Genomic DNA, 21,269 nt, shown 5'->3' with positions numbered 1-21,269 from the left:
ATATGAATAAAGGCTATATTTTCAGACTAATTAGAATTTGCTTTTCCTTTAGTAGGAGAGTGGGGCATAGTATTACATCAGGTGAACATTTTATTCAAGGCCAAATGGAAATGAATGATGTATACAAATCATTGGTAAACATCTCATTCTAAAACTGTACATCACCAATGTTTGAGTGTGATTTATGGACCAAGCTCTTTATATTAAATTACGTCAAATTTTTGAACCTGTTAAGGGAAGGTACTATTATCCCCTTTTATAGATGGAGAACTGAAGCCCAGAAGAGACTTGCCCAAAGCTACTTATCTAGTTATTAATGGAAACAGCTGGAAAATAGGTCACTGTGTTCTGTGGTCAATGTTGCCATTCATATTTTCTATTTTGTTTTAAGTTTTATTTTAGAATTAAAAATATTCCATTTAGATTGGCACATTTCATCTCTTTTATTTATATTTATTGAATTTCTTTGTATATACCATGTTTCTAATTCTCATACTGAGCACCTTTATAAAAGATGGGCTATAATTGCACCCAGGTTATGCTTAGGGGAATTAAATTACAAAGCTTTTAAGTAACTGAGATGTCACAATAGCTTATAGACCAGGGTTCAAATCCCGGGTCCCATGCCATCCAGTTGAGTATTCCAGCTTTGTTCTTTATTGAACAGTCACCTCTAGCATGGTTTACATGACATCCCAACTGCTTTCTAAATGGGTACCACAAACATCATTCAGATTTCAGCTTACCAGTGACCTGGGGGCAAGGATGCTTAGATTCAATTCTTCATGGCATTTTCCAAGAATGCACCCAACCTGGAAATTCTCCCAAGTATGAGTGGAAGTTTCACACTGAGAAATCCCATTCTGTCTAAGCCAGGCCAAAGAAGGTGACTGACTCACCAGGCATCATTCCAGGCAGGCCTGGGCATCCCAGGGATGCAGGCATGGCTTACTGACTGAGAGTGCTGAGCATCCCAGGCACAGGGCAGAGTTCATTGTCATAGGAGCTTAAAATTTGATACTGTTCTGAAAATAAAAAGGAAACAGTAGCTTGTATTATAATTGAAATAGATTAACTTGGTACTGAGAAACCATTCAAGCAGTTCCTTCCTTGAATCTTCATTTTCTTATTGCATTTTCTCCTTTCCCTGGACCAGCTCCAAGCCAGGATTTGAGGAGTGATACTCAAAGGAAGTGCTATTTCTGGTCTTTTTTTGGAGGAATTTGATGATATTCCATTCAGTCTGAGTGTGAAAACTTGACCTCACTTGAGGATCTTCTGATTTCTTTCTCTAGTGTTATGTTTCAGCCTGTTCATGTAGGAAAGAAGGAAGAGGTTTTTTAGTTTCCTTCTCCCTCCTATTTCCTTGGCTTGTTGAAAGGATGAGAATTACAGGCTCCTGTGAGAGATATTTGGCTGAAACAATCTCTTATATATTGTCTTAAGAAAATTATTGTAATAAATTGCATTTGTATTCTTTGGACATTTGAATTCACCAGGGATATTTGCTAAAGAGTCAACTGTAGTTCCTTGTCTTCTGTCATTTCCTATCTTCCCCTTCATTTTTCTTGTCTCTATACTGCCACTATCTTCCTGCTTTTTCCTACTTATATATGCTTCTTCTGACAATTATTCTTTTCCCCATTTTCTTTCTTTCTCTAGGCTGTACACCTTTCTTCATTTTCTTTTTCTTATATATACCTCTCTTTGTAGCTTAATATTTGTTTACCTTCCCTTCCCCCATTCTCTCCTCTTTTCTTCCTTCATTCCACAAATCTGTTAAATTGTTGCACTGGGCTAGGATTCTGCACCCTCCAAATCTATAACTGTGTTATAATCATACCACCAAGATAACTACTGATATTTCTAAATTTTAAAAATTAGAAATTTTATCTGATTTAACTAAAACTGTATTGAATCAAATTTGGAGAAAAAAAATAAGCTCCAATAATTTTTGCAACCTCTGACTTTTTCATATTGTGTTAGAAAATGTGTCTCCTTTACAAAAGCCTACACTCAATTTATTCATATACAAAAAAGTATCCATTTTTTCCTCTAAAAGATTTAATTTTCTAAAAGGAAATGGAATATGGCAAAGGGAAAGATGGTACAGTAGAGAAGAAATACACCTGTGAGTTGATTTACCAGTTGCTCTAGATCGAGGGCAGAGGATGTGCTGCGTAGAACAGCTCAGGTAAGGTTTCAAGATAGAGGTGCTCCTGGGTGTGCTCCTTTAGCAAGACTGAGACTTAAAACAGGGGTGTGGAATGTAGCTGCAATCCTTGTTATTTGGATGGAATCATAGGTATGTGGTCTGGTTCATAAGTTGAACCAAAACAATTTGGTCCGGTAGAAAGAAATCAAGCTCTTGTTTTCCCTGGTCTTTAACTATGGAAGGTCCTCCTCTCTGCAGTGCTATATGGGTCTCTGGTCTCCTCCAGTGCCTGAGTAGCCAGCTCCCCTGGGTCCTGCTGTATCTTCTCTTACATGTCAGTGTTTTTTTTTTTTTTTTTTTTACCACATTAAAAAAAAAAAATCATGTTTGGTCCTCTTAGGTCAAGAGTATTGACTCAGCAGTTCCTTGGAGGCAGTGGCTGGCATGGTTTCAGCCTACAGGAGCTGTAAGCTAGTTCATAATATAAATGATTACTAATTTACCAGCTATAAATTTATAGTTTTGTATATGAAGTTCTATTTAACTTTCATGTGGTATATAACAGAAACAATAAAAGTAACCGTTTTGGCAGTTTAAATATAGATAATGCTAGTGTCAGATCAAGGAGAACAGATGAACTACTTCTGGGTCGTGAAAGAAAAAAGAAAACTTAAATGGAAGAGTATTTTTAAGAGAGAGGAAGGTAGTAACAAAAGAAAAGAGATTTTATACGGGGATGAGAAAATAAAAGGCAAAGACCTTGTTTTAAACTAAAGAATTGTTGTTGTTAGTTAGTTGCTAAGTCGTATTCAACTCTTTTGCAGCCCTGGACTGTAGCCTGCCAGGCTCCTCTGTCCATGGGATTTCCCAGGCAAGAATACTGAAGTGGATTACCATTTTCTTCTTTAGGGGATCTTCCCAATCTGGGATCGAACTTGTGTCTCTCATATTGGCAAGCAGATTCTTTACCACTGAGCACCTGAATACTATTCACCTGACTTCTCATTCTCAAGTCTCAGGGCAAACCTCATCTATTCCAGAAAGCCTTCTAGCATTTTCTACCTACTTTATAATACTTTTATATTCAGAAGAATTAATTTGCCAATTAATTGTGTATTGTTTTATCTTCAAATGGTTAATTGATTCTTCGGGATGTTTCCTAGCTTTCTCCAGAATTATGGCTTATCTTCTGAGTTAGGCTTACAATGATAGCAATTTGAACACAATTTCTTATAAATTCTAATCTTTTAGAATGTCTAGCATGGTTGTTGCCACGGAAAATCTCATGAACTGAAGAAAGGACACATGTCGCAGGAAGGTGACAGGAGAGACAGAGTAGATGGGGAGAGAATAGAAGGATGAGGTGGGAGGATGAATGAGGAAGAGAGCTGTGTTGTTTCATGGGGGAGTAGGTGAGAGAGGTGTGGAAAGGAGGTGCCTTGTACTCATTGTCACCCACTGAGTATGCTTAGATACTGCAGGGAGATGTAAATGATATTCTCTTTGTTTCCTTATTAGGAGGTTTATTCATCTTTGGAGATTTCCTTTTAAAAGAGTGGATTTAGATTGGAAGGAAGTGCATATTAGCATGTTAATAGCACTGGGTTTTTGTAATGGTCAGTGGATGGCACATCTTTACATACCATAGATTTACATATACTTTACTTTTTATATTTTCCAGTTCTTATTTAATGATCATAAATAGCAATTGGAATATTAAAGAAAAACTTTATGAAATTTCAGCAATGTTTTGACCAATTGAAATGCATTTGAAATAGCTGAGATGTGGTGTTCACAGTTTCTGCTGTGGTTAAAGTAGAAGTCTGATACATGATTATATTTGAAGGAAAATGTACCTTTTAAATTAAGATCTGACATTCTGACAATTCCTAACTTTCTATTTTTTTCTTTTTTTCCTAACTTTCTATTTTTTGATAATAGGACATCTCCAAGTTTGCAGAGAAAGACAACATAGTTCTTGGAGAAGGTGGAATCACACTGAGTGGAGGTCAGCGAGCAAGAATTTCTTTAGCAAGGTGAATATCTGATTATGGGTCCAGCAAGCATTTGTTGTATAAATGAGTGTAAAACATTATAGATAGTTCTGTTTCTTTATATCCTCTTTCTGTAATTGAAAAAATGCCCAGGATCTTATAGCTAGCAGGTTAAGACTAACCTTTCGGAACTATAGATAATGATATAATATTTATATCTGATAAAGCTCATGGCTTTTTTAAAATGCATACCCTTTTGTTAGTGTGTATATGTTTGTTTCCTTTATGATTCCCTACAAATGGAAAACCCTAATATTCTGCCTAGCACAGGGAAGAGAATATGTATACTTTTATTTAGTCCTTCAGACAGTTCCCTGCTCACCCTATCCCCAAATGTACACATCTGCTTTAGGCTTCTGGTTTTGTTTCTTGGTTTCAGTTCAATTCAGTCACTCAGTCGTGTCCGACTCTTTGTGACCCCATGAACTGCAGCATGCCAGGCCTCCCTGTCCATCACCAACTCCCAGAGTCCACCCAAACCCATGTCCATTGAGTCCATGATGTCATCCAACCATCTCATCCTCTGTCGTCCCCTTCCCCTCCTGCCTTCAGTCTTTCCCAGCATCAGGGTCTTTTCAAATGAGTCAGCTCTTCACATCAGGTGGCCAAAGTACTTGAGTTTCAGCTTTAACATCAGTCCTTCCAATGAACACCCAGTACTGATCTCCTTTAGAATGGACTGGTTGCATCTACTTGCAGTCCAAGGGACTCTCAAGAGTCTTCTCCAACACCGCAGTTCAAAAGCATCAATTCTTTGGTGCTCAGCTTTCTTCACAGTCCAATTCTCACATCCATACATGACCACTGGAAAAACCATAGCTTTGACTAGACGGACCTTTGTTGACAAAGTAATATCTCTGCTTTTTAATATGCTGTCTAGGTTGGTCATAACTTTCCTTCCAAGGAGTAAGCGTCTTTTAATTTCATGGCTGCAATCACCATCTGCAGTGATTTTGGAGCCCAGAAAAATAAAGTCAGCCACTGTTTCCACTGTTTCCCCATCTTAGATAAACATAAATTTTCAAAATTTTCAACATAACTAATTAATCTCACAACAGAAATAGCAAGGCAGATGATGTACTTAAGGTTAAAGTCTGTAATCTTCAAAGAAAAACAAATGGGACAAGCATATCTAATATTGTGCGGGGTATGGTGGTCTCTTAGTAGAGACATTCTTGGTCTAAGCATTTTGAGCTGTCAAAGAAAAGTATGTGTGTGTGTGTATAAGTTAATTTGTGGTTAAAATGTAACATTCAGTTTAAAAAAATATTGATGATGTGGGATATTAAATGTTCCTCCAGGTTTATTTGAATAAAATTCTTCTTACTGTGTTGCTGAAGTTATTAACAAGAAATCACGACTTAGTGATATTTTGGCCTTTATCCCCCTTATTTTCTCATGTTTCCAAAAGCTGGGACAGGAAACTCACTCACTGAGCACCTACAATTGCCTAGTACTATTCTGGGCGGGGTGTGTGTGAGTACATGTGTAATTTTACTTAATCCACATATCAGTCTGCCAAAAGAGAATTGTTCTCCCCACTTTTTATAGAAGAGATCATGAGGTAATTGAGGTGGTTAGATCTTAACTTGCCAAAAGCCACACTGGGAAATGGTAGAGTTACAGTTTGAATCAGGTCATCTTGACTTTACATTAAACCGTGACTCGACTTTGGGATTACAATGTCAAGTAATAAATCAATGATGTTGTGTAGTTGCTAAGTCATGTCCAACTCTTTTGCAACCCGTAGACTGTAGCCCACCAGACTCTTCTGTCCATGGGATTCTCCATGCAAGAATGCTGGAGTGAGTTGCCATTTACTCCTCCAGGGAATTGTTCCCATCCAGGGGTTGAACCAGTGTCTCCTGCATTGGCAGGTAGATTCTTTACCGACTGAGCCACCAGGGAAGCCCAATATATCTATATAGCGCATATATAGATATGAGTAATTCACAAACAAAATAATGGCTTCTAAGTAAAGGAAAGTTGATTAATCTGTGAGCCAAAGTAAGACTGTCTTAAATATTTCATTTCAAATTTAGGAAAACATGCTATATGGCTTCAAACCTTAGCATAAAATTAAGTCTGTATTTACCAGTTGAAGATTCAGGTTTATTATAAAATATGGTTTGCTGCATTAAAGAAAATAGTTGTTTATTGCTCTTCTGATCTGAATGTGTCATGTGTTGACCAGTTTTGGATGATGCGTATATTATTTCTAATCTTTTGAGAAACTGTGGTCATAAATGGGGCTTCCCTGGTGGCTCAGCAGATAAAGAATCTGCTTGCAATGCAGGAGACTCAGGAGACCTGGGTTTGATCCCTGGGTCGGGAATATTCCCTGGAGAAGGAAATGGCAACCCACTCCAGTATTCTTGCCTGGAGAATCCCATGGACAGAGAAGCCTGGCAGGCTAAGGTCCGTGGGGGTCACAAAGAGTTGGACACTACTGAAGTGACTGAGCACCTGGTCATAAATGTGAAGGAGAGAGAGAGAAGAATTGAGTATGGGAAGAAAGCTCTTGAGGGTACATTTTGTTGGGGGTCTTTTATCTAGTTCCTGAATGTTGTTTTCAAAAGTAATTTGCATTGCAAATGTCCTTCTAGATTTTGCTTTGACTTTTTGCTATTTCTGTTTTTAATTATTTTATTTCTCTTGGTTACCTGCTGACTAAACATAGTTTCTTTTTTTCAGAATTACATGTAAACATTGAGTTGTATGTGGTTGGTATAGGTATAGGGTTACTCACAACCGCAGCTGAGAAATTTAGATGTTATGAAGAAATTACCTCATTTCCATTCATATGGGACCATATCTTCGTTTTATTACTGCCCTAAGATGAACTTAATGAGGATTTTACTTGCTCATAAAATTTTATTTTTTAACTTAGAATATAAAATAATATGGGTATACATTGTTATTACAAATTTTGCATCCTGCACTTTTGTGGAACTTTTGTGAGTATGGTCCATAAATTAGGACTATAAGGAGCAAAGAGCAATATCAATCATACAGTTGTAACAGTACTGCTATCGGTTTATTGGTAACAGTCAACAGTGAAAAAAATAAAAAAATAATTTCACTTAAGTACTGAGATTTAGTTGCTGTCTCTGACACTTTACAGGATTGAAACATTCTCTTTTCCTTGTTTCCCCACCAAAATGCAAGACTGCTGAGAACAGGGCTTGTGTAATTTTTACCATTATATTCCCAGCATGTAGCATAGTGCTTGCTGTAAATAGGTACTATTGTTGAAAGGTTTTCTTTCTTCCTTTTTCTTTTTTAAGGCAATATTTAAAATTGTATGTATGGTGTGATTTAGTTCGTAACTTTTGCAAGTGTATGTCACTTACACTTAGCAAAATGACCTCAGAAGTTTTTGGAGTATTGTGCAAAATTGTAAAAATTCTATGTGGCTTATCTTTTTAAATTTATTTAAAATCATCTACACCAAATGAAATGGTAAATATTGAAGGAATCTAATTTAATTTTCTTTTTCTTTTTTAGAGCAGTATACAAAGATGCTGATTTGTACCTATTAGACTCTCCTTTTGGATATCTAGATGTTTTAACAGAGAAAGAAATATTTGAAAGGTATGTTCTTGAATAATTTATAATACTCATTCTAAGAGACAAGAAAGAATGACTATACCACCATAGGCTACATATTATTCTTTGAGAAATAGGTCCACCACTGTGACTCAGTGTGGCATTATGTAATTTAGCTCCTTAAATCTGATCTTCCCTCCATGGTCAAGATCACTTCACTTTTCTGTCCACCTTATGCTGAGCCAATTCCTCCCATCGCTGGTACTTGAACTGTCACTGTCTATGGAGTTTTGATACTATTACTGTCTTGTGACATAGCTTATATTATTTTAATTGATTATTTTACTCAATTTTTTTAATTTACTTTTTTGTGTATTTTACTCCTTAGATAGTAAACGTCTTAAGGAACCAAAGAAATTGAATGTTTTGATGTTTTAATATAGGTGAATGCTCTAAGTATTCGTCTACCTCAATACCTCCTTCAGAACCTCTTTCTCAGTCGTACAGAGCTTGGGGTGTACATTTTCTTGGAGCTCCCATTAGGGCTCAATGTATGTGAAGTTTCTAAGAGGAACAGTTGGCTATATGACTTGATTTTAAGGTATCAAAATGATTTTATAGACTATGAAGTAGTTTAATCAGTAAGGATGTAGATGTATGTGTGTATTAAATTACCACATTATTCCCAGAAGCACCTTTCCTAGAATTTGGTTAAATTTAATACCTGTGATACTATTTTTACAATCCTGTAATTATAAATACCTTCTTACCTATATAAACTTTGCTAGTTGTATTAGTATGTTAAAGTGTAGTCTAGAATTATGGCTCTTTCTATAAAATATATAATGTTTTAATGCCTAAAAGAAATTGGTCTTCCTTAGATGGTTCTAGTCAGGATTTAATTCTACACTAGAGGGAAATTTTGTTGGAGGAAGTTCAGATTTCTTATACAATTCTCAGGTTATTGTTGTTGTGTCTTTAACAAGTAAATTAGTCTTAATGTTTTTATTTTTTTTAATTTTTTAAAAAATTTTATTTTATTTTTAAACTTTACATAATTGTATTAGTTTTAAAATTAACTTTTTACTGGCATATAGTTACTTTATGATGTGTTAGGTCCTGCTTACAGTATAAACTTTGAGGTCTAAATTAGTGATCAACTTAAAATATAAAAGAAAAGGAGCAGAAAACTTAAAGAACAAGAAAGTTCTGACATTTTAGAAGGCATGTAGAAATATAGCCGCTAAGGAATCTTAAAGGTCATCCAATTCTCTCATTTTCTAGATGAATCAACCACAGCCCAAAGGGTAACTAGTTTGTTCAAAGTCAAATGTTTATTTAATGTCTGGTATTTAATTTCATTTTAGGTCTATTAACACTCAACTTTATGGTGTAGCATACTATAATAATTAAATAACACAGTATTTCATGACATAATTAATCAAGAAGTACCAACTTAATTACTATTGAATATTTACTTTTAGAATTATTTAAGTGTAATAATAACATTTTATAATAGAAGTAATATACAGGAGTACATTAATAAAGTGTTAAAATATAATACATATACTATTGTAATAAAATGTTTATAAAATTAATATTTATATATTTTTATATTCTTAAAGCTGTGTCTGTAAATTGATGGCTAACAAAACTAGGATTTTGGTCACTTCTAAAATGGAGCACTTAAAGAAAGCTGACAAAATATTAATTTTACATGAAGGTAGCATCTATTTTTATGGGACATTTTCTGAATTACAAAATCAGCGGCCCGACTTCAGCTCGAAGCTCATGGGATGTGACACTTTCGACCAGTTTACTCCAGAACGAAGAAATTCAATCATAACTGAGACTTTACGGCGTTTCTCATTAGAAGGAGATACTTCTGTGTCCTGGAATGAAACGAAAAAGCCTTCTTTTAAACAGACTGGAGAGTTTGGTGAAAAAAGGAAGAACTCCATTCTCAGTTCAATCAACTCTGTAAGGAAATTTTCAGTTGTACAAAAGACTTCATTACAAATGAATGGTATCGAAGGAGCTGCTGATGCGCCTTTAGAGAGAAGACTATCCTTAGTTCCCCATTCTGAACCTGGAGAGGGGATCCTGCCTCGGAGCAATGCAGTCAACAGTGGCCCCACATTTCTGGGAGGGAGGAGGCAGTCCGTTCTGAACCTTATGACCGGCTCCTCAGTGAACCAAGGTCAAAGCATTCATCGAAAGACAGCGACATCCACACGAAAAATGTCACTGGCTCCTCAGGCAAGCTTAGCCGAAATAGATATATATTCAAGACGGTTATCTCAAGATACTGGCTTGGAAATAAGTGAAGAAATTAATGAAGAAGATTTAAGGGTGTGTATAAATTATCAGTGTGGTGTTTGGTTTTTTCTTTTGGCCACAGAGTGGAATGAAATACAGAGTAAATAGCAAAAGTTACTTAAATTTGAGTTTAGGATGAGGTTTATTTTTAAGATTCCCAAAGTCCAAAGTATGTACATTATGTAAGCAACTTCAAAATGTAGAAGAATCAACTATATCCCCTTGTGATTTCCTTTTGTCTCTTACCATAAGATGTAAGTCAAAGCAAGGGCTATTATTGGTTCCTTTTCTAAGCAGTAATAATCATTATTATCAATTAGAAAAATTATAAATTATTATAAATCTGTTTCATTACCCCCTTAAAACCTCTGTAGGAAGAGGTGGAGTGAAAATAAATACATAAACAAATAGTAGCTTCATTTATTGAGAGCCTAAAAAATGTTTCTGTATGCAGGTAGCCTCTCTTAGGCGTATATACATCTAGTCTCTCAGCAGGACTAATTTTCTGGTTTATACATCAGTCTTGCCTGAACTTAGTTAAACCTGAGCTTTTTCATCTTTTAAATTGGCTTTATACATAGGATTTCTGGGCAGGTTTCTTTTAAAGAAGGTTTGTGAAATTCAACATATACTACTGCCAACTTTAAGGTAGAAAGTACTTTATATTAAATTCTAAAGAATAAAATGCTTTCTTTCTTAAAATAGGAAGCAGTAGAAAGAGGAAGTTTTTATTTTTTAGTTTTACTAGAAGAGTTTCTTCAGTGCCTTGGATGAAATAGTATTATAATCAATTGATATGTTTAATAGCTTAGATCAATTAAGAGTAGTGTGAACTTCGGCAAGTCGCATGTCATTTAATGTCTCAGGGCCAAAGTTTTCTTCTTTGTTAAATGAGGGAACAGAATAGGTGATCTCTAAAGTACCTACTTTGTGTTTCTATAATTTGAAAAAGGTTTCCTGAAAGATAATTTATCTGTATGGTTATAATTATCAATCTGAATGAATTTCTCAAACTGGATTCTATAAATTGAATGGTAAAGATGATCACTTTGACTGATAATAGTATTTGTTGATGGCTTCTAGTGCCATGAACATAGAATAGAAGGGACCTATCATTATCCTCATTTACAGATAAGAAAACTAAATTTTAGGAAAGTTTAGCTGCCTGAATTCAAGCAGCTCCTAGGAGGGCAATGGTAGAGTCCAATATCAAAACCAGGTTTATTTGACTTCAGAAATCTTTATACCTAACCAGAGTGCCATATTCTGATTTCATAGGGTTCTTTTCTCTGAGGTTCTAGCACTTCATCTGTGAATTTTGTTGGTAGTAGAAAACTATCCTTTCCGTTTGAAATATCTGGAATTTCTCTCTTTCAAATTATTGAACTATAGCTCTCAAATAACAAATGAAGACTGGGGGTTAGATTTATGTAACTTAAGTCATAGTTGGGAAAGAGAATCCTAGCTACTACAGAATGTAGAAGCATCAGGCGGCCTTCAGGTCTATTGGAAGACCACTAGAGCTGGCAAAATTCCAAACTATATTTTTCCATGGACCACCCCCCCCCCCACCAAAGGAAAGAGTTAAATCAGGGGGATTCTGGGAAGCTTCAATTTGCTAGTACCATTTATTGATAAAATGTGTGACACTGTTAAGCATTAAGATGGTAAAATTGTCCAAAAACAGTACAGTTGTATTATCAGCGATACTATGTTCACAGTTTAAAGAATTGCAGTGTTTCTCATTTTTGCAAAAAGCTATCTTGCTCCAGTTTTACTGGCTGTGAAGTGACATAGCATGTGTCATTCATAATGGTTTATATTCATTGAAATTCACTTAGTTTTAGATAGTAATATTTATTTCCTCACTTTCAAAATAAGACCACAATTATTGTATGAAATTATATTGCCTCATTGTAATAACCAGGATTTTTTTTTTTTTACAGGATTGCTTTTTTGATGATGTGGAGAACATACCAGCAGTGACTACATGGAACACATACCTTCGATATATTACTGTCCACAAGAGCTTAATGTTTGTGCTAATTTGGTGCTTAGTCGTTTTTCTAGTTGAGGTAAGAATTTTCTATTATAACATATTAATGTGATTTAAAGTTAATTGGGAATAGTTTGGAAGAACATATATATGTACACACATGTATACTTATGTATACTTGTATGTGTGCATGTGTGCTAAGTTGCTTTAATTGTGTCTGACTTTTTGCAACCCTGTGGACCATAGCCCGCCAGGCTTCTCTGTCCATGGGTTTCCCAGGCAAGACTACTGGAGTGGGTTGCCATTTCCTTCTCCATCAGATCAGATCAGATCAGATCAGTCGATCAGTTGTGTCCGACTCTTTGCGACCCCATGAATTGCAGCACGCCAGGCCTCCCTGTCCATCACCAACTCCCGGAGTTCACTGAGACTCACATCCATCGAGTCAGTGATGCCATCCAGCCATTTCATCCTCTGTCGTCCCCTTCTCCTCTTGCCCCCAATCCCTCCCAGCATCAGAGTCTTTTCCAATGAGTCAACTCTTCGCATGAGGTGGCCAGAGTACTGGAGTTTCAGCTTTAGCATCATACCTTCCAAAGAAATCCCAGGACTGATCTCCTTCAGAATGGACTGGTTGGATCTCCCTGCAGTCCAAGGGACTCTCAAGAGTCTTCTCCAACACCACAGTGCGAAAGCATCAATTCTTCGGTGCTCAGCTTTCTTTATAGTCCAACTCTCACATCCATACATGACCACTGGAAAAACCAAAGCCTTGACTAGACGGACTTTTGTTGGCAAAGTAATGTCTCTGCTTTTGAATATGCTATCTAGGTTGGTCATAACTTTCCTTCCAAGGAATAAGCGTCTTTTAATTTCATGGCTGCAGTCACCATCTGCAGTGATTTTGGAGCCCAGAAAAAGAAAGTCTGACACTGTTTCCACCGTTTCCCCATCTATTTGCCATGAAGTGATGGGACCAGATGCCATGATCTTCGTTTTCTGAATGTTGAGCTTTAAGCCAACTTTTTCACTCTCCACTTTCACTTTCATCAAGAGGCTTTTGAGTTCCTCTTCCCTTTCTGCCATAAGGGTGATGTCATCTGAATATCTGAGGTTAATGATATTTCTTCTGGCAATCTTGATTCCAGCTTGTGTTTCTTCCAGTCCAGCGTTTCTCATTATGTACTCTGCATATAAGTTAAATAAACAGGGTGACAATATACAGCCTTGACGAACTCCTTTTCCTATTTGGAACCAGTCTGTTGTTCCATGTCCAGTTCTAACTGTTGCTTCCTGACCTGCATACATATTTCTCAAGAGGCAGATCAGGTGGTCTGGTATTCCCATCTCTTTCAGAATTTTCCACAGTTGATTGTGATCCACACAGTCAAAGGCTTTGGCATAGTCAATAAAGCAGAAATAGATGTTTTTCTGGAACTCTCTTGCTTTTTCCATGATCCAGCAGATGTTGGCAATTTAATCTCTGATTCCTCTGCCTTATCTAAAACCAGCTTGAACATCAGGAAGTTCACAGTTCACATATTGCTGAAGCCTGGCTTGGAGAATTTTGAGCATTACTTTACTAGCATGTGAGATGAGTGCAATTGAACAGTAGTTTGAGCATTCTTTGGCATTGCCTTTCTTTGGGATTGGAATGGAAACTGACCTTTTCCAGTCCTGTGGCCACTGCTGAGTTTTCCAAATTTGCTAGCATATTGAGTGCAGCACTTTCACAGCATCATCTTTCAGGATTTGAAATAGCTCAACTGGAATTCTATCACCTCCACTAGCTTTGTTCGTAGTGATGCTTTCTAAGGCCCACTACATATACATAAATATAAGTGTATATGTATATATGTAATTTTATATTATACAATTTTTTTGTTACTTCATACATAGTATATAAAATATACTTAAGCACATATCTTCTATATGAAGAGTTTTTAATGGAGTGAGTCAAAACCTCAAAGTAGAACACTCTGTATGAATTGAAATTAACAAAGAAAATTATTTGTACTAAATTTTAAACTCATTTGACTCATTAAATATGCTGATGACGAATCGCCAGCTTTAAAATACTACTTCCTCACAAAATTAAATATATATATATTAGTGGCTTTGCAACCATTTTAAACAAGCCTTTCAAAGATTCAGATCACCCGTTTGCTTCAGAATTCTTTTGTTTTCATGCCATTGTTGTGATCTCTTTACCATGCCCCTGGAAAAGAGATACATCAAATCACCAGGTTAAAATAAAAGAGGGGGTAGTACATCACCAGTTCAGCACCAGGTAAGAGGTTTCTGAATCTGGTTGGTGGATGAGGTTTTTCTCTAGGTCAGGAGGAGCCACTTAAATGTTAAAAGAGGCTTGGCAGAGGATGTCTGCGGTAAAGTGGCTTTGAGGCAGGATGGAGAATACCCTTCGATTGTCTAAAGGAGGCAATTGTAACTCAAAACCAGTCAATGGCTTCTCATAAGGAAATCTGGGATCAGTTTCACTAAAACTTATTTAACAACTTAAGATGAAGATACAGATTTCTTTTTTTCCTGTAAACATTTTCTACTTATTTAATGTGGGTCGTTGATTAAAGTAAAACAAGCAGATGAACACTATGTGCGTACGAGAAAACACATCTGGACTGGATTCAGCCTTGTATGACCACACTAGGTAAATCTCAGAGGATACTGCTGGATGTCTCCTATTGCAGAGCCTGAGTCCAGCGTAAAGACCCAAGTTGCCTTCAGGGGAGATATGACTTGGGTGAAGTATTGCCTCTCCTGAGCACATATAGTTCTATGCATACATGAAACCCAAGCTTAAAACTCCGTCATTGTCTTGTTGTTGTTTAGTCACTAAGTCGTGTCCAACTCTTTTGCGACCCCACGGACTATAGCCCACCAGGCTCCCCTGTCTATGGGATTTCCCAGGCAAGAATACTAGAGTGGATTGTCATTTCCTCCTTGAAGGGATCTTTTTGACTCCAGGACTGAACCCACATCTCCTGCATTGGCAGACAGATTCTTTACCATTGAGCCACCAGAGAAGCTCCTATTGTCTTATTAGGCTGTTTCCAACCTCAGTTAAGAAGTCTACATAAAATGTTATCACTCTTCCCTGACCAAGTAGTGGAAAATATCTAAAGGTATATACCAAAGTTTTATATACCACTCTACCTATAAAGTGTTGGTTTCCAACTGATCTTTGAGTTTTGATGATATCTTATCTTTTGCTCTCCTATTATTTTTACATTAATAAAACAAATGGAGGCTGGATGTGAGGTACAATACCACCTCTGTGGATGAAACTGGAGCCTATTATACAGAGTGAAGTAAGCCAGAAAGAAAAACACCAATACAGTATACTAACGCATATATATGGAATTTAGAAAGATGGTAACAATAACCCTGTGTACGAGACAGCAAAAGAGACACTGATGTATAGAACAGTCTTATGGACTCTGTGGGAGAGGGAGAGGGTGGGAAGATTTGGGAGAATGGCATTGAAACATGTAAAATATCATGTATGAAATGAGTTGCCAGTCCAGGTTCGATGCACGATACTGGATGCTTGGGGCTGGTGCACTGGGACGACCCAGAGGGATGGAATGGGGAGGGAGGAGGGAGGAGGGTTCAGGATGGGGAACACATGTAAACCTGTGGCGGATTCATTTTGATATTTGGCAAATCTAATACAGTTATGTAAAGCTTAAAAATAAAATAAAATTAAAAAAAAATAAAAAAAAAATAAAATATGGTTCCCACTTCAAAACACGAAAAAAAAAAAAAAAAAAAATACCACCTCTGGAATCAGACTGACCTGACTGTGAATTTTAATTCTGTGTTCTTAACACTATTTACACTGAACAAGTTAGATAACCTCTTTTAAGCCTCAGTTTCCTCATCTATAAAACGGAGGTTGTAATAGTACCCATTTCATAGGTCATTTCTGTGAGTGAAGAAATGATTATAAAGCACTTACTATAGGGCTTGGCACATAGTGAGCAATGTTAGTTGCTATTCTGACTAGTATCCTTAACGTCTATCATCATTATAAAGCTGAAACTAATTTGAAGTGAACAAGTCCACAGCAGAGATATAAAGAAATTTTCAAGAATCCCTTTTATACTTTAATGAAGATATGGGGCTGGGTAACTTGACACTCTCACATGAGTAACAAATTGCACTGAAATGTATTTTTAATTTACCTCATTAATCTCTGCCAGTTATGCCAAATGACCAGCATTAATGTGAATGAAACTCATTCCTGTGTCACATTTAATCTCAAACCAGCCCTTTGTTAATAATTTGAACCCCTCCTTGAAGATCAACATTGCTTGAATGTCTTTAGTTTTATGAGAAAAAATGGTTCTGTGAATGTGGTAGTGATTTATATTCACTTATAAGACCCTTGCCCATGCAAAGCTATAGAGCTGAACTTATACACCTTTCAAAACAGTGTCAGTTCAGTTCAGTTCAGTCGCTCAGTCGTGTCCGACTCTTTGCGACCCCATGAATCGCAGCACGCCAGGCCTCCCTGTCCATCACCAACTCCCGGAGTTCACTGAGACTCACGTCCATCGAGTCAGTGATTCCATCCAGCCATCTCATCCTCTGTCATCCCCTTCTCCTCCTGCACCCAATCCCTCCCAGCATCAGAGTCTTTTCCAATGAGTCGACTCTTCGCATGAGGTGGCCAAAGTACTGGAGTTTCAGCTTCAGCATCATTCCCTCCAAAGAAATCCCAGGGCAGATCTCCTTCAGAATGGACTGGTTGGATCTCCTTGCAGTCCAAGGGACTCTCAAGAGTCTTCTCCAACACCACAGGTCAAAAGCATCAATTCTTCGGCACTGAGCCTTCTTCACAGTCCAACTCTCACATCCATACATGACCACAGGAAAAACCATAGCCTTGACTAGACAGACTTTTGTTGGCAAAGTAATGTCTCTGCTTTTGAATATGCTATCTAGGTTGGACATAACTTTCCTTCCAAGGAGTAACATCTTTTAATTTCATGGCTGCAGTCACCATCTGCAGTGATTTTGGAGCCCCAAAAAACAGTGTGTAGTTAATTAATTAGTGACTGAGCATTGAGCCACTGAGCATATGTACAATATTATTAGCTCACTTACTCAAGATGACAGTGGTCCTTTGTCTTCAGGCTGGAATCCAAACTACAACACAGGATGTAAATGTTATATAACTTCCCATTATTAATTGAATTCACAATTATTGCAAAAACTTGTCTTTTTGTAGGAAAAAAATTGATAATGTAATTTTCTAGGCAAGAAATAATAGATAAATGATGAGTCTTTTCAGGTCAGTGTCCTGAATGCATTCCAATTAACTGACTCTCAAAATTTTGAATAACAAAAACTTAGTGATAGTAGACAAATAGTGACCATTTTCATTATGTGCATAGTTATACAGCTAAACAAATCATTCAGATGTTCACAGTTCTCTCATATTCTTTGAATCAAAATTTACATAATTTTTCTTTTCGACTAAGCTCCTTTCTTGATACTAATGGGCCCTTTCTCATTACCATTGAAATATCTCATGTGTGCTTTGCATCATAGTACAGGTACTAATCCAGGAAGATAGTTTAGGTCTTTTAAACATTGTTTAATATAGCTTCATATTCAACATGATCAGAGACCCAAAGAAAAGTTAAGATCCACTTCTTCCCTTGTGAAAGTTATGTATCCATTTTTAATTTTCACAGGGGTCATACTTCAGTGTAGATTTGTAGTATATATAATTATAATTTTATAGAATGGGTTTTTGCAGAGGTTTTATATTTTTAATGTATTTATTTTTAACTGAAGGATAATTTCTTTACAATATTGTGTTGGTTTCTGCCATACATAAACATGAATCAGCCATAGGTATACCAGGGAACATTTCATGCAAAGTAAAGGACAGAAATGGTATGGACCTAACAGAAGCAGAAGATACTAAGAAGAGGTGGCAAGAATACACAGACAAACTGTACAAAAAAGATCTTCATGACCCAGATAATCACGATGGTGTGATTGCTCACCTAGAGCTAGACATCCTGGAATGTGAAGTCAAGTGGGTCTTCTGTGCATTCTTGCCACCTCTTCTTAATATCTTCTGCTTCTGTTAGGTCCATTTAGTTTCTGTCCTTTATTGTGCCCATACTTGCATGAAATGTTCCCTTGGTATCTCTAATTTTCTTGAAGAGATCTCTAGTCTTTCCCATTCTGTTGTTTTCCTCTACTTCTTTGCATTGTTCACTTAAAAGGCTTTCTTTTCTCTCCTTGCTATTCTCTCGAACTCTGCATTCAAATGGGCATATAGTTCCCTTTCTCCTTTGCCTGTAGTTTCTCTTCTTTTCTCAGCTATTTGTCAGGCCTCCTCAGAAAACCATTTTGCCTTACTGCATTTCTTTTTCTTAAGGATGGGTTTGATCACAGCCTCCTGTACAGTGTTACAAACCTCTGTCCATAGTTCTTCAGGCACTCTGTCTATCAGATCTAATCCCTTGAATCTATTTGTCACTTCCACTGTATAGTCATAAGGGATTTGATTTAGGTTATACCTGAATGGCGTAGTGGTTTTCCCTATGTTCTTCAATTTAAGTCTTAATTTTGCCATAAGGAGTTCATGATCTAAGCCACAGTTAGCTCCCGGTCTTGTTTTTGCTGACTGTACAGAGCTTCTCAGTCATTGGCTGCAAAGCATGCAAACAGTTTCATTTCGGTATTGACCATCTGGTGATGTCCATGTGCAGAGACTGTTCTTGTGTTGTTGGAAGAGGGTGTTTTTTTATGACCAGCATGTTCTTTGGCAAAACTGTTAGCCTTAGCCCTTCTTCCTTTTGTACTCCAAGGCCAAACAAACCTAGACAGCATATTAAAAAGCAGAGATATCACTTTGCCAACAAAGGTCTTTGTAGTCCAAGCTATGGTTTTTCCAGTAGTCATGTATGAATGTGAGAGTTGCTAAGAAGGCTGAGCACCGAAGAACTGATGCTTTCAAATTGTCCTGGAGAAGATTCTTCAGCAAGGAGATAAATCAGTTGATCCTAAAGGAAATGAAACCTGAATATTCATTGTAATGATTGGTGCTGAACCTGCAGCTCCAAAATATTTTGCTACCCACTACAATTAGACAGCTCACCGGAAAAGACTGATGCTGGGAAAGATTGAGGGCAAGAAGGGAGAAGAGGGCGACAGGATGAGATGGTTGGATGACATTACTCACTGAATGGACACGAGTTTGAACAAACTCCAGCAGATAGTGAAGGAAAGGGAAGCCTGGCGTGCTGCAGTTCATGAGGTTGCAGTCAGACATGACTTAGCTACTGAACAACAACAAATTATCTATAGTGTGTTAATTTATTAAGTGAATCAGTATACCTTTATATTTTTGTGCTGTTTTCTTTATGATAGCATAGTATCTTCTGTTAAGTTCTTAGATATTAGAACCAAGGATGCAGACTTTAAAATTTCTATTATGTTGGTCTCTCTAGTGCTTCTATTTGGCAGTGCATCATTGACTAGATAGAAAAGAAATGCAAATAATAAAGTAGGAGGCAGTGCCCACCTTTTCTTTTGCAACAACCAGAGGATATTATTGTTGCCTCGAATAACTGAAGATCACGTTTAGTCCTTTTATTCCTGTGTTTTAAGAAATGTGTTAGAGAACTGCTATGCACTATTCTTAAATGACTTCCTCTCTGTTTCTTTTTAAAAAGTATGTTATTTTTATTTTTTACAATTTATTAATTTTTGGCTGTTCTGCATCTTCATTGGTGTGGAGGCTTTTTTGGTGCATGGCTGTGGTGAGTGGGGACTGCTCTCTAAGTTGCAGCGTATGGGCTTCTCATTGCAGTGGTTTCTCTTGTTGCTGATTGCAGGCTGTAGGGCACATGGACTCGGTAGTTGTAGCTCCCGGGCTTTAGAGCACAGGCTTAGTAGGGGCTTCCCTGGTGGTTCAGTGGTAAAGATTCCTCCTGGTGATGCAGGAGACAGGAGTTTAATCCCTGCTCTGGGAAGAGCCTGTGTGCTGTGCTGCAGCAAAGTCTGTCCTCTTTGTTTCTTAATGAGGAATCCCTCAATATATATTATGCTCCCATAATACCTTAATGATAGTTATACCTTTATTGATAGTAATACTTTCAAGGCAGTATTGCTTAGCAAGGGTCTATGTTTTAGGGCATGATTTAACCTGCAAAGCATTGAAATCTGTGATTAAGTCTTGACAAGGTGTCACTTTACTCTTACTGCCTCTTACTCTTTACTCATTCATTCAGCCACTTACTCATTCAACACATATTTTTCAAGTTCTTTCAATATGCCAAGCATGATTCTATATGCTCTGTTTACAGTGAAGACAAAACAGAACATACCAATGGATTACACCAATGTACTTATGTTTACGGGGTAAACAGAATTCACAATACTCTATTCCTTTGGTGAAAGCTCAAAATGCCAATACTGTTTTAACAGGTCTTCATTTAAACATAGATCTTCTTGTGTGGCTTGGAAGGTAGCTCTGAATTCTATATATGTACAGAACTTATGAATTGGTTCTGGTTCTTTATACTACATAAAATGTCATCTGCATTTTAAAATGTTTTTAAAACATTTTAAAAATGTTTTATGTGATTAGTATATAATTTCTTTCTGTTTATATAATTATAAATAAAATTATATAATTTCCATTTTGTACTTAAATGTTTTAAAATAAAAAACATTTGTGTTTTTTAAGTATCTTCTTATTCATCCCTTCCTTTGTTTATTAAGGATAGATTTACTGAATGCCTACTGTCTCTTGGATATTGTTATAGACACTAAGCTAAGCATGCAATGGGAAAGAGGACAGATGGCTCCTCCTTGATCTTATGAAGCACTTTCTGAGGGAGAAGACAGATGGTAAATAAGTTTTGATGGAAATAATCACAGAATGTAGTGAGTTCCATAAAGAGATAAATAGTGGGCTAAAATAAAGCTGGACAGAGAGGACAGGAAGGTCTTCCTGAAGAAATGACATTTAGTTGACACCTGAAGGATAAAAAGTACTCGGACATGCAGAAACGGGGGCAAATACAAAGGACTTGGAGAAGTGTGGTGAATTGTGGAAACGGAGCGAGGCCAGCACATTTGGAGGAATGGGAGATGGTTGTGAGCGGCGTATCATGTGACACTGAAAAAGTAAATCAAAGCCAGG

At 36.8% G+C, this 21,269-nt stretch overlaps 1 protein-coding gene across 13 annotated transcripts in view; it reads left to right on the top strand.

Annotated features, from left to right (window-relative positions):
• The window catches only part of CFTR (CF transmembrane conductance regulator), a 318,775-nt gene that overhangs the window by 118,911 nt on the left and 178,595 nt on the right, over positions 1-21,269 (top strand). For all 13 annotated transcript variants that reach the window (XR_008717817.1, XR_008717819.1, XM_055590287.1 and 10 more), the window contains 4 exons: positions 4,097-4,191; positions 7,717-7,803; positions 9,384-10,110; positions 12,024-12,152. Coding sequence is in view for 11 of the 13 variants with exons in the window: in XM_055590287.1 (XP_055446262.1) it covers positions 4,097-4,191; positions 7,717-7,803; positions 9,384-10,110; positions 12,024-12,152 (1,038 nt within the window). In the remaining 2 variants the exon portion in view is untranslated. The remainder of the gene's footprint in view (positions 1-4,096; positions 4,192-7,716; positions 7,804-9,383; positions 10,111-12,023; positions 12,153-21,269) is intronic.

Source organism: Bubalus kerabau, chromosome 8 (genome assembly GCF_029407905.1).
Source record: "Bubalus kerabau isolate K-KA32 ecotype Philippines breed swamp buffalo chromosome 8, PCC_UOA_SB_1v2, whole genome shotgun sequence".
NCBI classification, from domain to species: domain Eukaryota; kingdom Metazoa; phylum Chordata; class Mammalia; order Artiodactyla; family Bovidae; genus Bubalus; species Bubalus kerabau.
The sequence above is the reverse complement of the archived record's forward strand: the minus strand, read 5'-3'. Positions and strand labels throughout refer to the sequence as shown.